This window comes from Equus przewalskii, chromosome 4, assembly GCF_037783145.1.
Source record: "Equus przewalskii isolate Varuska chromosome 4, EquPr2, whole genome shotgun sequence".
Classification (NCBI taxonomy): Eukaryota; Metazoa; Chordata; class Mammalia; order Perissodactyla; family Equidae; genus Equus; species Equus przewalskii.
In genome coordinates, this window is record NC_091834.1 from 57,970,661 (window position 1) to 57,986,005 (window position 15,345).

At 37.2% G+C, this 15,345-nt stretch overlaps 1 protein-coding gene across 1 annotated transcript in view; it reads right to left on the reverse strand.

Annotated features, from left to right (window-relative positions):
• Nucleotides 1-15,345, reverse strand: part of SKAP2 (src kinase associated phosphoprotein 2) — a 169,797-nt gene that overhangs the window by 20,969 nt on the left and 133,483 nt on the right. Inside the window, exon 10 of the mRNA XM_070617565.1 lies at nucleotides 523-600. Within this exon, the coding sequence (XP_070473666.1) occupies nucleotides 523-600 (78 nt within the window). The remainder of the gene's footprint in view (nucleotides 1-522; nucleotides 601-15,345) is intronic.

Sequence of the window (15,345 nt, forward strand, 5' to 3'; positions counted from 1 at the left end):
GTGGGTCGATTGTCAGAGCCTGTGTCAAGTTGACCTTTTCAGAGATGTCTACATTGCCAGTCCCCTGGGCAACTTGTTGTCCCCTGTTAGTCTCTGAATGGCAGAAGTCTGTTCTGCTCAAGCACAAAGTATACACAGATGTCTATATTACATTCTTATAGGTTTGACAGCAACTGCATGTTGTATCTATAAACTGTCCTTTAGCAGTGACACTTCCTCAATGATGATAAGCTAATTTATGCAACTAAATCTCCTTTGTGCAGAAATGAAAGCTAATTGAGTCATTACAAAGTAATTCAGGAAGGAATACCTTGTATAAATTGGCTTACTTTATAAATCCTTCTCAAGTGGTTTTCATGCATCCTAAATGGGACTAAGCAGCTTATCAGCCATAAGATATCCAGCCCGAAGGAGCCAACTTCAGGAAGCTGTGGAAATGTCTTTAGAGCAGTAAGAAAGGGACTAAAAGGAAAGTGAACAAAACCAAAGAAAGCTTTCCCAGGAAGCTACACAACCCATTACCTGTGGGAGGATGAAGACTGTCTTGACTCATCTTCCTTTGTTCCTCTGATGTCGCCAGAGCACCGTCCTCTTCCTCTTCTGTAAATAAACAACATAAATGGCATACTGAAGGGTTTCCTCAGGGATAACAATACAGTACTCATCCCATTTTAAGAGCAAAACTAAAAGCTTATAACACATAAATATTCCTTTTCAAAGAATGAAACCACTCAACATTCGCATTCCTTTTTCAATAATCTAAAACTGAACAAATAAACCTCTAGCCATATTTCCAAATAGCGACCTTACCAGTTGGCTTGATAAAATTTGAGATACGTACTAATTCTTCACATATTTTGTTTTCAATGCTTATAGAGACTCATCTGGAACAATCTCAAATCCAGAAAAGCCCTTAAATCCAGTAAAACAACACCCAGCACTAGACAGATAGACCACATTATACCATGGCAGGAGAACCAGAGATAAAATCATGGTTCCTAAAACATCAGTATAGCAGAGAAAATGTGTGATGTAAAAATACAGTTAACCTATAAGTAATTTGAGTACGAGATACTTCATATGTCTTCTCACTTATTCTTCACAGGAAGACACTAGAAGAATCCTCACACATCAAGGTAATTCCCCCCAAATCATACTGAGGACCTACCATGCATCATACAGTATAGCAGATGTGAAGATTCACAGGGAAACAATTTTTAATTCTTCATTTTACAGATGAGTAAATTGAGACTCAAAAAGGTAAAGAAATTTCCCATGTTTGTTATTCACACTTAGGTTTGTGATTATAAAGCCCCTGTTCTCCATCCTGCATATATTCAGTGCCTCAGTATATCATTTCCACACCACTCTCCCGTCACATTCCTTCCTCAAGTTATAGAAGACATATGATAAGATTAGCTGAGAAGAGTTCTAAACAGAATCAACAGGCAATTTAATTCTTTTACATCAAAGAAATATTTATTACATTACCACTTTCCTCACCTAGAAATATTTAAAGCTGGACATACGAACGAAATGGCAGGCCAAAGGAAAACTGGGTTCAAAAAGAATCATAATTTCAAGGAAAATCCAAAACTTTAAAGAAAAATATGCAAAATATATAAGTATAGCTGTTATGACTATTAAATAATTCAACCGATAAATCTTCATTGAGTACTAACTACCTGTAAGAGAGAGAAGTTCTACCAGGGAGGCAAGGATAGCAGTGAGCTTCTGCCTTCAGGAGGGGAGCAAAGACAGGATCTAAAGGAAAATGGGTTAAGGGGCATAAAACCTGACATGTGAGGCACAAAGTATTGAAGGAGTGCAGAAGAGAAACCATCAACTGCAGAATATCATGAAGGCTCTGAGGGATGGAGAGAATTTGAATAAGAGAGATGGAAGAAGGAAATTTCCAGACAGAGGGAGAGGCATGAACAAAAGGACAAGGTACAGTTCATTCATTTTGGCTAAAGAATGTGGTACTCCTCGAGGAAGAGCAGGGTTGGAGATAATGCTAGTAGTCTGGGCCACAAACATCCTGCGATGGACTTTAGACTTTTATTTGGTGGGCAATAGGAGCCCCAGAAGATTTGGGAGCAGAGTAAGGGCAGGACTAAAACTATACTTGAGGAATGGTCTTCGGATCCCATCGTCCCAGACAGCTGCAGGAGGGGCAGAGGGGAGAGAGACCACTGGGAGTCAAGCTAAAGGGGAAGGAAGTCCTGAACTGAAGAGGCAGAGGAAATGGAAAGGAGATGGTTACAAGAGGCAAAGGAACTAGAACTGATAAACTTTCTGCCTGACTGGAGGGGAGGGCTAAGGGGAAAAAGAACAACCAAAGATGACTCAGGTTTTAAGCTTAGTTAACTGGGAAATGGGAACATTACCAAAAAGAGAATAGTCAAGATAAGCTATCTTGCTGAGGGAACACAAGGAGTTGTGTTTCTGACATAAGAGATTTAATATACTGGTGGGGTAACCCAGAGGAAATGTCCAGGGTCCAACTGGAGAATTTGGTAGAGAGGTCAGGACTACAGACACAAGTTTAGAAGTCTCAGGCAAATTTTAAAGTGGTGATGAATAAAAATCAGCATTTAAATCAAGCTTGAGAGTTACTGTGCTTACAAGACAAATATAACTGTTTTGAATTTTTGAAACTCAATTCAAACAAATAATGAAAGCTCCAATATCAGAAAAAGCTGGAAATATTTGGTACTTATACATATTAAGTTGAAGCTAATATTGGCAATTTAATATCGTTCAATCAAATAGTAACTAACATATAGAAAACCTAATAAAAAGCCTAATACTAAATCCTATCTCTTTTCTCTTCAACAGCAGTTATCTCACTTATGCCAAACCTCAAGGACCACTTATCATAAATGGATAATAGGGTGTTTTCATACAAATTTTAAAGGTATTAGGGACATTTACAGTCATTTAATCCAACCTACTCATTTTACAGATAGCTAATTTTTTAAAAGGTGAAGGAGAAAGCTTGCCTTTCTTTTCACACTCTCTTTCCCCAGCCCTCCCTCTTTTCCCATTTGGTCACAAATTCAACAGTAAGGAGGAAATTAAAAAATAGTTAAGGGCACTTGTCCTCAAGTCAAAAGCCATAACCACATCAACATAGGAAGCACTGTTCTTGGCTCTTAAGAAGAGACTATGCGATTTAGACTCACAAAGTCCGTGTCCAGATACCACAAAAACTAATTACATAATTAGATGGGAAAACTCTGTTCTTGGTAAAGTTAACAATAAATTTAGGAGAATTTATTACTATGAATTTATTCTTATTTTATTAAAATTTAAGTGTCTATAATGTGTACAACATATTCTTAAATTACCAGAATAATATTATTAAGAATATTTACTTAAGTATCAATATTTACTATGAAGCATCCGAATTGAAATCTACGTGAGATGCTTAATAAGCAGTATTTTAGCTGATGAGATACTCATTAAAAACACTTCCTTTCTCCATTTCAAATCTAGTACTGATATTTTTAGGTAAAAAATGATGTGTTTCATTCATCAATTTTTCTTAACAATATTCAAACAACTCATTTTATCTCAGGCTAACAATACGAACAGCTTCCACATAAAAGACAACAAAATCAAATTTGGTGTGCTTTTTCTTTTTAATCTTAGGGGAAAAAAATTCAGACTAAACCTTGAATAGAATCTGGTACAGAGATGTTCAATAAATACTGAGTGGTCAAATGGATTCAAAAATCATGAAAATAAATCCTACTATATTCATTTATTAAAAGAGCAGACCTCCCCACACCACTCAAAAAATATATAAGGATAAGTGATCGAAATTCCAGGCAACAATCACCTTCACAATATATTACAAACATACACACGTTGTTTTTTTTAGGTTTATTATTAAACATATTTTATTTTGGTGTTGAGGCACAATGTCATTATACGATACTAATTAATACCTCAAATAGTCAATGTTTGTGGGTTAATATATTCCATTCAACATTTTAATAACAGTAAACAAAAACAGCTCAGCTATGCAGTAAAATCCATCAAACCACACAGATGGTTATAAGGTTTTCATTATGTGGTTTCCATAGCAATCATATTGCAAATCTGGAAGCTTCTTGCAAATAAGCAGCTTGTATTTACATGCCTCTCAGCTGCAGCACAAAATTCTTCAACATGTGAAGTTGTTATTCCAATCACACATTGTTAGAGAATCATCAGGAGATTTTTTTGATTAGACAAGATGAAAACAGTAAAGTGAACTAATTGCAGAAGATAATTCAAACATAGTTATACATTTACTAAACTAACCAATGAGTATTAGAAACGTTCTGGTAGTCATGAAAATGTTTTAACATTAAACTCTGTCAAAAATATGAAACTTCCAGGAGCAAGCAGACCCTGTAGAATCCAAAAGCTTCCACTCCACTCTCACTCTTCTTTTTAACAGATATTTAGCGCTCTTACTAGGTTGAGCAAAGAGAAGAAGAATAGCAGAGAACTGAGACTTCCCAAATCTTTTAGGATGACTATCACTTGAGGAAATGCTTACTGTGGGAAAAGGCAAGATCTTTTTTCCCTGCTAGAGTAATCAATTTAATTTACAAATTGATCCAGTTCCATAACAGATGGATTATTACCCTAATAAGGATCACAAATTTGTCTAGCTATGCAGTTTTTAGAAAAAGCCTATTTCTGGCTTACTAACGTTCTTTTTTTAAGGATAAATAACCAAAAAAGAAAAGTGATAAGCAAATGACACATGTAGCTGATATTGCTTAAAAAGGCTAAAGACAATTTGTTAGCACCAAAATAGGGCGTGTGATGTTCACATCAGAGCTGCAGGCTGATTTTCTCATGTCTTCCAGGGAGAAGGGGAACACAACATAAGAAAACCTTTGATTCACGCAATGATTACCTTTCTCACTAAACACTTTCAGGAAATGGATCTACTAAATTACAATGTATTTTAAAACACAAGATCACAGAATCAAGAGTTATGCTCTGAAATAAAGCGGGTTTAGATCTCCATGCGTCTAGGCTTCATTTGATTATGTGACTATATATTTGTCTCAAGAAAAGTTACTACTTATTGCTCAAACATTCATACCATATGCATTTATATCCATTATATAATCAAATCCTCACAATTCTACAGGGTGGTAATAGTCACTTTTATCATCGTTTTATGGATGCAAAAATGAAATTTACCGAGCTTGAATAACTTGTCCATGTTCACACACCCAGTCAGAACAAGAGCTGCGACTGAAACTTTCTCATGTGCCTCTAATGCCCCAGCTCTCAGCCATAATGCCACTTCCTCGATTTTCATTAAAACCTCCAGTTTATAGATGGATTGTTTTCTAAAATTTCATTTGAATACTGCCTGTTTATGGATTTGGAGAACATTTTCACCAGAAATGGGTAGGTTCTATCCTACCGCAGCATTGTATTTGAAGTACATCTTAGTTTAAGCAATCTTTTTAGAAACAGAATGTCAAGTTGGGATGCTCAAAACACGCCTCTTCTCCTTCTCTTCTCCCAAGGCTCCTTCCCCACCTCTGAAGTTCCGCACACTCAACTGCCCCCACAGCCAGCACACACTATTTGATACTTCGTAACTTAATTTCAACCAGGAAAACATGTTTAAATGTAGATGGTAAAGCTGAGTCTTTTTACACACACAGATCTGAAAGAAATTCACCTACATTTCAGAGCACCAGGCTATCCTGCACATTTCATCAAGAGTTCAGGCTCCAGGGTGTTGCAAGCAAGACACCCAAGTGAGAGAAGATGGAACAGACAGGATGGGGAACCAAAGACACCTCTGGCCACTCCTAGTAGTACGACATAAAAGACGGAGAAATGCAGGAAGGATTTACACATACGGCACCTCACCCCCTCTTCTCTCTCAAGACCTAGGCCAAGCTACAAAGCTGGTGGAAAGGTTAGAAACGTGGAAGAGTAGAGTCAAAGGGACATGGGCAAGAGGATTCAAAATTATGACAATGAAGAAAGTGAGCTCCTTAAGGGCCTATAAATCCTGCACTACTGGTAACTTAAAAATTATGCTTCTGAAGAATTGTTCTACTTATTTAATAGAATGACATACATTTTACAGCAATAAAACATATATTTTTATAAAGATAGAAGCACGTGCCTTTTAGTATTATACGAACTTCAAAATGAACAGAAAGATAAAAATGACTGAAATGGCATATTTACAGTCATGTTTACTCTCCTGGAAACTAGGCAAACTGGGGCCTCTGGTTAAAACTCTAGTTACTCAAGTAACCTTGACACTGTTCCTAATTCTCAGTGGCAGCTCCGTAATGTAGAAAGAATAATGTCTATCCCATCGCACTTTGAACAGGGTTTAGGGAGGACGATGAGATAATCAGATTTCTCAAGGAAAAAAATACACAATTAGCATGCTGCATCAAGTTCATTACCTTAAGAGCTAGGTGTTTTGCAACCATTTATTAATTTAGCAACCAAGAAGGTTAATATCATATAAAAGTCAACAAAATAAGCAACAAAATAAGTTGTTCAATCACACAATTTAATTTTCAACCTTGACATTTTGTTCTTATAATAGGGTTTGATAGGAAAAGTTTATCATTGCACTTAAAAAGCAAAAAGAAAGGCCATTAGATGACAATAAATTTCTGTACTATGATACTAAAATTAACGATTTAAACACAAATCCGAAAATGCAAAAAAAATAATTTTTCACAGACAAACTTTTAACATCATGGTTAAGATGCTGGGAAAAAACTCAAATTCAAACAAGGATCTCATTTGACAGAATCAGGGGAAAAGCTTAGAAGGGAAAGAAACCTTAGATATAATCTAGTGCAACTTCCTTCTTTCATTAAAGGGGAACCAGACAGGGGCTGCTAAATGACTGGACCAAGGTCATGCAACCTGCACCCGCTCTTCTCTCCCTGCACTGCCTTCTGTGCAACATGCACTGCAGACATTTCTGAAAAAACCTCCTGCTGCTCTCGAGGTACTTCTCTCTTCAGGGGCAGTCCTATATAGACTTGGTCATTTACAGGCAACTATCACAGGTAAAGAAAGCACATAAGTTAAAAATAAGGTTTTAATAGGCCAGATTCCGTCAGTCAGATGCAACTAAGTCAGAAAACGATCCACTCCTAAAGAGTGCCAGACGTGGGGAAGTTATGAAATGCGGCTTCTTCTTGTCCCAGTGTATTATATCCACTACGTGCAATAATATAAAATTCTTCTAACTGTTCTATCAAGCTCAAATTCTTAGCTTTTTAATTAAAATTTATAATAAATTCTGCAATATTAAAATTCTTTTAACTCAAGAAGGTCCAAACTAAATTATTTCTCAGTTATAGTAACCTCTATCTGGCTCTAGATTTTTGGTACAATTATAGCTTACTACATATAAGCTCTTTTTTTTAATTTATATTAACCTGTTTTGTTATTGTTGTTACAAAAGCAATATCTGTTTATTGCTGGAAGTCAGAAAACAGAGATAAGCAAAAAAGAAAAAAAATTTTTAACTCATCCAATACCTATCTATAACCACTAATACCATTAACATCTCCTTCTAGACCAGTTTTATTCAGTTTCTACTTTTTCTTTCTTCTTCTTCTTTTTTTTTTTTTTGCTTGAGGAAGATTGTTGCTGAGCTGATATCTGTGCCAATCTTCCTCTCTTTTGTACGTGGGATGCCACTGCAGCACGACTTGATGAGCCATGTGCAGGTCCGCGCCCGGGATCCGAACACGCAAATCCCAGGTCACAGAAGTGGAGAGTGCGAACTTGACCTCTATGCCACCAGGTTAGTCTCTTTATTCTCTTTTTTTTTTAAAGATTTTATTTTTTTCCTTTTTCTCCACAAAGCCCCCCAGTACACAGCTGTATATTCTTCGTTGTGGGTCCTTCTAGTTGTAGCATGTGGGACGCTGCCTCAGCGTGGCCCAAAGAGCAGTGCCACGTCCGCGCCCAGGACTCGAACCAACGAAACACTGGGCCGCCCGCAGTGGAGCGCGCGAACCCAACCACTCAGCCACGGGGCCAGCCCCTCTTTATTCTCATTTTTAATAAAAATACCCAAATATATATGTATTTCATTATCCTCATACATTTCTTATCCAAATGTATATGTATTTCATTATAAACTGTTTTGAATCCCTTTGTAGAAACTAAAATATTCATCTCAACCTAGAGTTTGGTTTGTTTTAAATTTTATTCTGTAAAAAAATACTATCTAATGATAAACAGGTTGGTGTTAAGATCAGCTAATTGTAACATGGCTGTTTTCTAAGGATCTACAACTGTCTTCTAGAATCTTAGGAAGAAAGCAGATATACAGATTCAGAACTCATTTGTTACAGGCTGGGCTCTGTTTCCTCTGTTTGTTTATGCAAATACACTCTTCCTCTCCACGTGCAGTGTACCTTGACCTCATTTTCAAGAATCCAAGAAAAAAAAAGCACAGGACCATAAGAGGAACCATCACCCATTAGACTTATTGGTTCCACATCCCTTGCACCAGCAGTGGTTTCCAAGACCCTTTCAGGAGGTGGAAGGTCTATGAGGTCAGAACCATTTTCATAATAAAATTAAGATATTTGCCTTTTTCATTGTGTTAACATTTACACTGATGCTGCAAGGCAACGATGGGTAAACTGCTGACACCTCAGCATAAATCAACTCAGCGGCACCCAACCGTCACTGTGTTCCACACTGCCTTGCACTGGCATTAAAAACAAACAAGCCACTCTCACCTAAGATTGTCCTTGATGAAGCAGTAAAAATTATTTTCATTCAATATCAACCTTGAATACATGTCTTTTTAATACTCTGTGTGACAAAATCAGAAGAACGCATAAGCACTGCTGCTGCATCTCCAGACGTGCAAGAGACTGAGTGGCCAGGCGAACCAGCAACCGTTTTCATGGTACACCATTCTTGCTTGAAAGAATGACTGACAGACAAACTCTGGTTACTCAGACTTGGGAATGTGGCAGACATTTTCTCAGAAATGAACTAACTGAGCTTGTTATTTCAAAGAAAATAAGTGACATTTACTGCCAATGATAAAATTTAAGCTTTCAAGCAAAAATTGGAATTTTAGAAACATATCTGCCACTGTGAGCTTGACAGCTCTCCAGTATTTAAAGATTTTTCTAATGAGATTGGTGGTGATATTAATGAATGTTTTTTTAGTTGTATCATAATTATGTCAATATTTGGAAGTTCTGCATAATGTAAACCAATATTTTCCAACTGACCAACGCATGATGTTACAAAAGCATGCATGGGTAAAAGATCCATTCAAAGTACGAGACGGACCCATAAATTTTAATGTTACAGAGTATGAAAAGTTCATTGATAAGGTTTTGGATTTCATATTGCAACTAACCTTTAACTACCACTTGTCAAGTTTGGGTACAGTATCAAAGAAGAATATGTACCATTATGTGCAAGGACTATTAAAATACTTCTCTTTCTTACTACATATCTGTATGAAGCTGGACTTTCTTCATATGCTGACTGTACTTAAACTAAAACATATCACAGCAAGGTGAATGCAGAAACAGATATGAGAGTCTAAATGTCTTTTATCAAGACAGATATTCAAGAGACCTGCAAAAATGTAAACCATGCCATTCTTCTCACTGATATTTTTGGAAAATGTAGCTATTTTTCCTAAAAATACATAATTTGTGCTCCCATGTAATGTGTTTATTATTGTGACTTTTTAATTCATTAATAAACATTTTAAAATATTTTTCAGTTTTAATTTCTAATACAGTAAAATTGAGAGGTATAACCCACATAAACAAAAGCTTTTTGGGGTCCTCAATAATTTTTAAGACTGTAAAGGGCTCCTGAGAACAAAAAGGGTGAGAATCGCTGCCCTATACTTTCTAGGGTAGTTTTCGTTAAATATCTAAACATTGTTGATCCACATCTTGAAAAAATTGATATCCTGCTAACCCAGAACACTGTTTGATAATCATTTTATATTCCTGAAGCAAACAATCTCAGGATTGAACCACATTACACTGTTGACTCATTGAGCTGTTGGCCAAAATCCCTATGTGATTTCCTATTTGCTGTAGAGCCAAGTATTTCCTTTCTCATACTCATGCAACTAGATTCTTGGAGCAAGTGTGATATCCTATCATACTTCATCTTGTTAGGTTTGATGATTTTGGTCTATTGGGCACATAGCCTGTATACCTTCATCCAAGGCATTGATGAATATGGCGCTATGACAGTATTGAGAATTAAACTCTAAGGCATTCACAAAATCAATTAATCAACACCCTTTGGGCACAGCTGTACAGTCAGTTATCCAGGGCTCTTTATATCTCTAAAGATTCCAGGAGAATCCTGGCCAAATGCCTCACTGAAGTCCAGTTATATGTCTGTCATTTCCTTGAGCCCATGTTGGGTTATAGTAATCATTATTTCATCTTCCAGATAGGATAAAAGATTCTCTTTGATACCTTAATTTAGTAGCTTCTTTGGAGTCCACTTCAAAGTCCCTAAACTGTCTAGAATTTGCAGAATGCACCTGCAGTGGATAATGTAGTGTTCCTCCCAGAATGCCCTGGGCCAACACAACCAGCCTCCAACTGCTGGGACTCAGAGTGCGGCTGGCTCACAGCTGTGTCCCTCACTAGGACTTGCCATCAGCTGCAGGGGAATTGCCTCACTCAAGGTTACACTCCTCCCAGAGGACAGCCTGGAGCCAAAGATTAGCCAATGCGGGGGATATAAAGACAGGCTCCTTGGCCTCAATTTGGCACAACCTTGAAGAGTCATCCCAGCCCCAGAGCTCCTCAAAAGTTCAGCTGAGGCCTCAGTCACAGCTACATTGTGAGTCAACTTCTCCTGCACAATCTGCCTTCTTCATTTTCATACGGAGGTAGCTCCCAAGATCACACCAATAAACCTACCTACAACTGTCTCACAGTCTGTTCCAGGGAACCTAGCCTAAGATACTACAACTTTCTTCTCTTTTTGAGGAGTTTACAATTTAAACGCTAGACCTCAATCTTCTAACATCTCTCATCCTGCATGTTTCCCTCAAAATCAGTGACAGTAATTCAAAGATTTCATTCACAAGTTGTCTTGTATGTCTGGGACAGAAGACAAACTTAACTCCTACTCATCTTTAAGACATGGCTCAAATGGCCCCCAATTTAGGATGCTTTTCCCAAACCCCTCCAGGCAACTGGCCACTCTCCCCTTTGTGCTCTCACAGCCTTGGTACGGGCCTCCATTATCAGAGTACTCAAAACATACAGTATCCTCTCCAAGTACTATAAACATCTGTCTACTAGTCTACTTCCTCCAAGTGTGAACTCCACAAGGGTATATTTATATTACCACAGCCTAAGACAGGGGCTGGAAGAAAAAATGTTTTCCACGAACACTTGTGGAATAAAAACTAAAAAGATTTTGATTGGCTAGGCATTCTATTAGATCTCTTTACCCATTCTGGGCCTCTGTTACCTCTTACCAATCTTACCAGTTGGAGGATAATTCTTGACAAAAGAGGAGCAAGTAGAATAGAAACTGAATTGTTCTCTTTAAATTACTGCCCCTAATAAATTTCAAAAACACATAGCAACTGTACACCTTTTGTTGTACTTAGCATAATTTACAAATTTCAGTTATTTTCATATTTTCTGTGGTTATTTGGCCATTTCAATGGTTAATATATGTCCTTTCTTTTAAAAGTTGCATTCATTGGATAGATTCTAGCATGAGAACACTGAGATATTTTACTTTCCATTTTTTGCTTATTGGAATCGTTTGAGATTAAATGGTATTTTTAAAATACTTGTTTGTCTTTAATACCATACATTTGTGCCTATTCTCTCTCTGAATTTTCCAAAATCTGCCTTCCTAAAGTGCAGGCAAATACGTCTAGTTGATGGCCAGTGTTTTTCTCATTGGCTTTGATGGATTCTAAGATGACAACTGTCCTTGTCTAATTTTTTCCACAATTAAATCTGGATATAGCAGCAGTTTCCCTATTTACTTAATATGTCCTTCAGCCTCACCCATTTTTTAATATGCTACTTCCACGTTTAAACTACATCTGAAGAAATGAAAAGATACAATGGTAATGACTTTATTGCTTTTCCTCCCTCTCCATATTCTTAGTCTCAGTTCCTCTTAGTTGAAAATTTCTAGTTGCTAAATACTAAAAAATCTAACCCCTCCTGAGCCCTGGCTCTGTGTGTCCCAGACATACGCTGAGTGTGGGGAGAGAGTCACTCTTGGTCCTCAGTCCTTTGTTGTGCCTGTGCCTGAAACTGGCTGTGCCTGAAAGTAATAGCTACCACCTGCTTAGAAGCCAAGGCATGGAAGGGATCGAGCACACAGTATTGAATATGTAATAATATTTATAGGGCAATTATCACATAACAGCCCCACTTGTATTTTTCCATTACTACCACATGCTCCCTCTGCGATATATAACTTTCAGTTTGGGACTAGATATTATGAGCTACATCAATATCCTTAGCATATCACCATGAAGTGCTGTTTACCGAGAGTAGTGCTTTTCAAACTTTAGCAGGCCTCAGAATCACGTGGAGGACTTGTTAAACCTCAGATTGCTGGGCTCCACTCAACTCGTAGAGTTTCTGACTCAGCAGATTTGGAGTGGGCCCGAGAATATGCATTTCTAACAAGTTCCCGGCCCATGCTCCTGGTCCTGGGGCAAAATCTGAGAAAGACCGATCTAGAGCCACATCTTCTGAGGCTTTCTTTTACATAAGGTTCCAATGGTTTGTGTTCTATGCTTATTTGAATGTAAGCTAATTAGAACACTATCTTCAAATATCATGTGCCTTTTAAGCTTCAAAATATAGGTCTATCTCACTAAAAATAATACTAATGTAAAATTAATTACAATGGAATTAGTAAAGCAGAAATTAATCCCATATTAATCCCAAAAGATACAAGGGAACTATAGAAATGCAAGTAAAATTCATATTCCAGAAGTTCCTATAATCCCTTCTTTTACTAGCTGTACAAGCTTAGACAAGCTAATTAAACTCTCTGAACCTCAATTTTCAATCTGGAAAACAGAAATATAAAATCTACTTTAGAGAACTATTGCAAGGATAAAATGTGGTAAAGTGATCAACAAAATGCACAGTACATAGATTTATATAAAACAGTGATTATAAATAATAATCTGAGGATTTACTATGTACCAAGCACCATGCTAGCCACTGTACACATAAATCTCATTCAATCCTCAAAACCCTATGAAGAAGGGATTGCTGTTATTCCCATTTTACTGATGAAATGGAGGCAAAGAAACGTCAGTAATGTGCTCAGCATAACACAGCTATAAAGAAGTAGTGTCAGGATTTGAACCCAGGTGTCTCCCTCCAGAGCTCAAGCTCTGAAGCACTATGCTCTTTCTTCCCTTTTGATGTAAGGTCTTGCATAGATCACTTGTTCCTGTATTTGTTGATTAATTAGACAGCAGTTTTACCTATTGCCATAACATGCAACTTACGAGAGAGTTAATATTCATGATGTCATATTGACATATATTCTTATTTTTAACACTCCTCAATGACAAAATAACATGGCTAACTATGACAGTCTAAAAAAAAAAAATAGCTCCCTTGAAAAATAGTATACCTTGCTGAAAAACAGGAGAAGAGTCATGTCAGTAATGGCCACAGAAAGTGAAGAGCTTGGCATTTGCCCCCTCCATTTTTCTTTCAGTTGGGAGGCAGCTTGCAAATGGAAAAATCATCTCCCATCACCTCGCTCTCAGACACTGAATATGATGAAAAAACAGAGTGAGGCCAAGCCCTGAAGCAAGCAGAACCCAGAGCAGCTTCCGTCCTAGCCGGGAGCCGAGAAGATTGATTAATCCTGAATAAGATCGCTATAGTTCCTCACCAGATCTGACTGCGGTAAGACATGAAAAATGCAGCAAATTAAAGCACTTTACATAATACAAAAGAATGGCACTCTCGACATACAAATTTCCCTGTACCTACGAGGGGCTGTGCACAGACTTTCAGAATTATGTTTTTAAGGCATTTTCAATTATAAGGTAAGAGGTATTTTTTTGACATACAGACAAATTTATGATAAAATATGTTACAGTGCCTAGAAACTGAAAGATCTTCTAGAACTAGGGTATTTCCATAGAAAGGAGTTGCCAAAAGAAGCAAGGCAGAACTCCAGAGGGAAGAAGGAGAGGTTAGGCACCCAAAGCTCATCTGATGGAGATCTTGGTGCTCATTCCCACAAAATAGTATTTGATGTTCTTCATAGTACGTAAGAATAAAAATCTGAGCTTAAAAAACAACACACTTACTCAGTTTGGGCCCCCTAAAGGGATAAGTTGAACTCTCATTTGCAAAGTGTCTCTTACTTGGATTCCAGAAATAAGGCCAACGTAAACAAAATGTCTGCTCTCATGTGAAAGAGCCAGGGTACTTTTAATGTACATGGCGGGCAAACCAGATCCTACTTTTTAAAGGTCTCACCCAACAGTGTCCCGGGGTGGCAGATGGAGTAACCATATCCATGACAAATCCCTGCCACCTAAGGGCCTAGACTCTAGGTAGTGTCAGTGCTCCGAAACGCCTCCCTAACCTATTTTCCAGTATGGCAAAGTATTCTTGTTTTCTCATCCCCAAAGCCCAACTGTTCAGATTTTTTTTTAAAGTTAAATATGACATCTTACAAACTTTTCCTGGCATTTTTAGTTAAAATTAATGTTATGCTCTAATTGTGCATATTAAAATGCCATTTAGGTCTTATTTCCATCTAATTAAATAATGCAATCAAACATGTAAATGTAATGGCATGCCCACTATAGTACTTAATTAAAGGGTCATTCAATGTTTATTGTCCTTCCTTAGAGTAAATCTAAAAGAGAATACATTAAATGATGTAAGAACTTTTCTGAACAGTCCAATCAGGAGAATAACGTTAACTCTCTGAATGTAGTTTAATTGCATGACTTATTTATACCTACTCTAGCTAAATAAAAGTAATTCTCAACCAGCTATTATGGAATTCATGTAGTTATAAATAATTTTATTATATGATCCTGACTTAGTTTTGGAAAATAATTTCTGGATTAAAAAAACTCAAGAAGAAAAATTATCTCAATATAGTTCGCTTTAGTGAGGAAATACAATACACTACTTGGCATGTGTCCACAGGAAAAGTCTGGCTCCCAGATGCTTCTTGCCAGCCCACAGTGGATTCAACAATGTTTAAACAACTGACAATGTGTACTCATAGCACTGACGACATAGTGACCAAAAATTCAGCAGGAGCCTGTCTCAT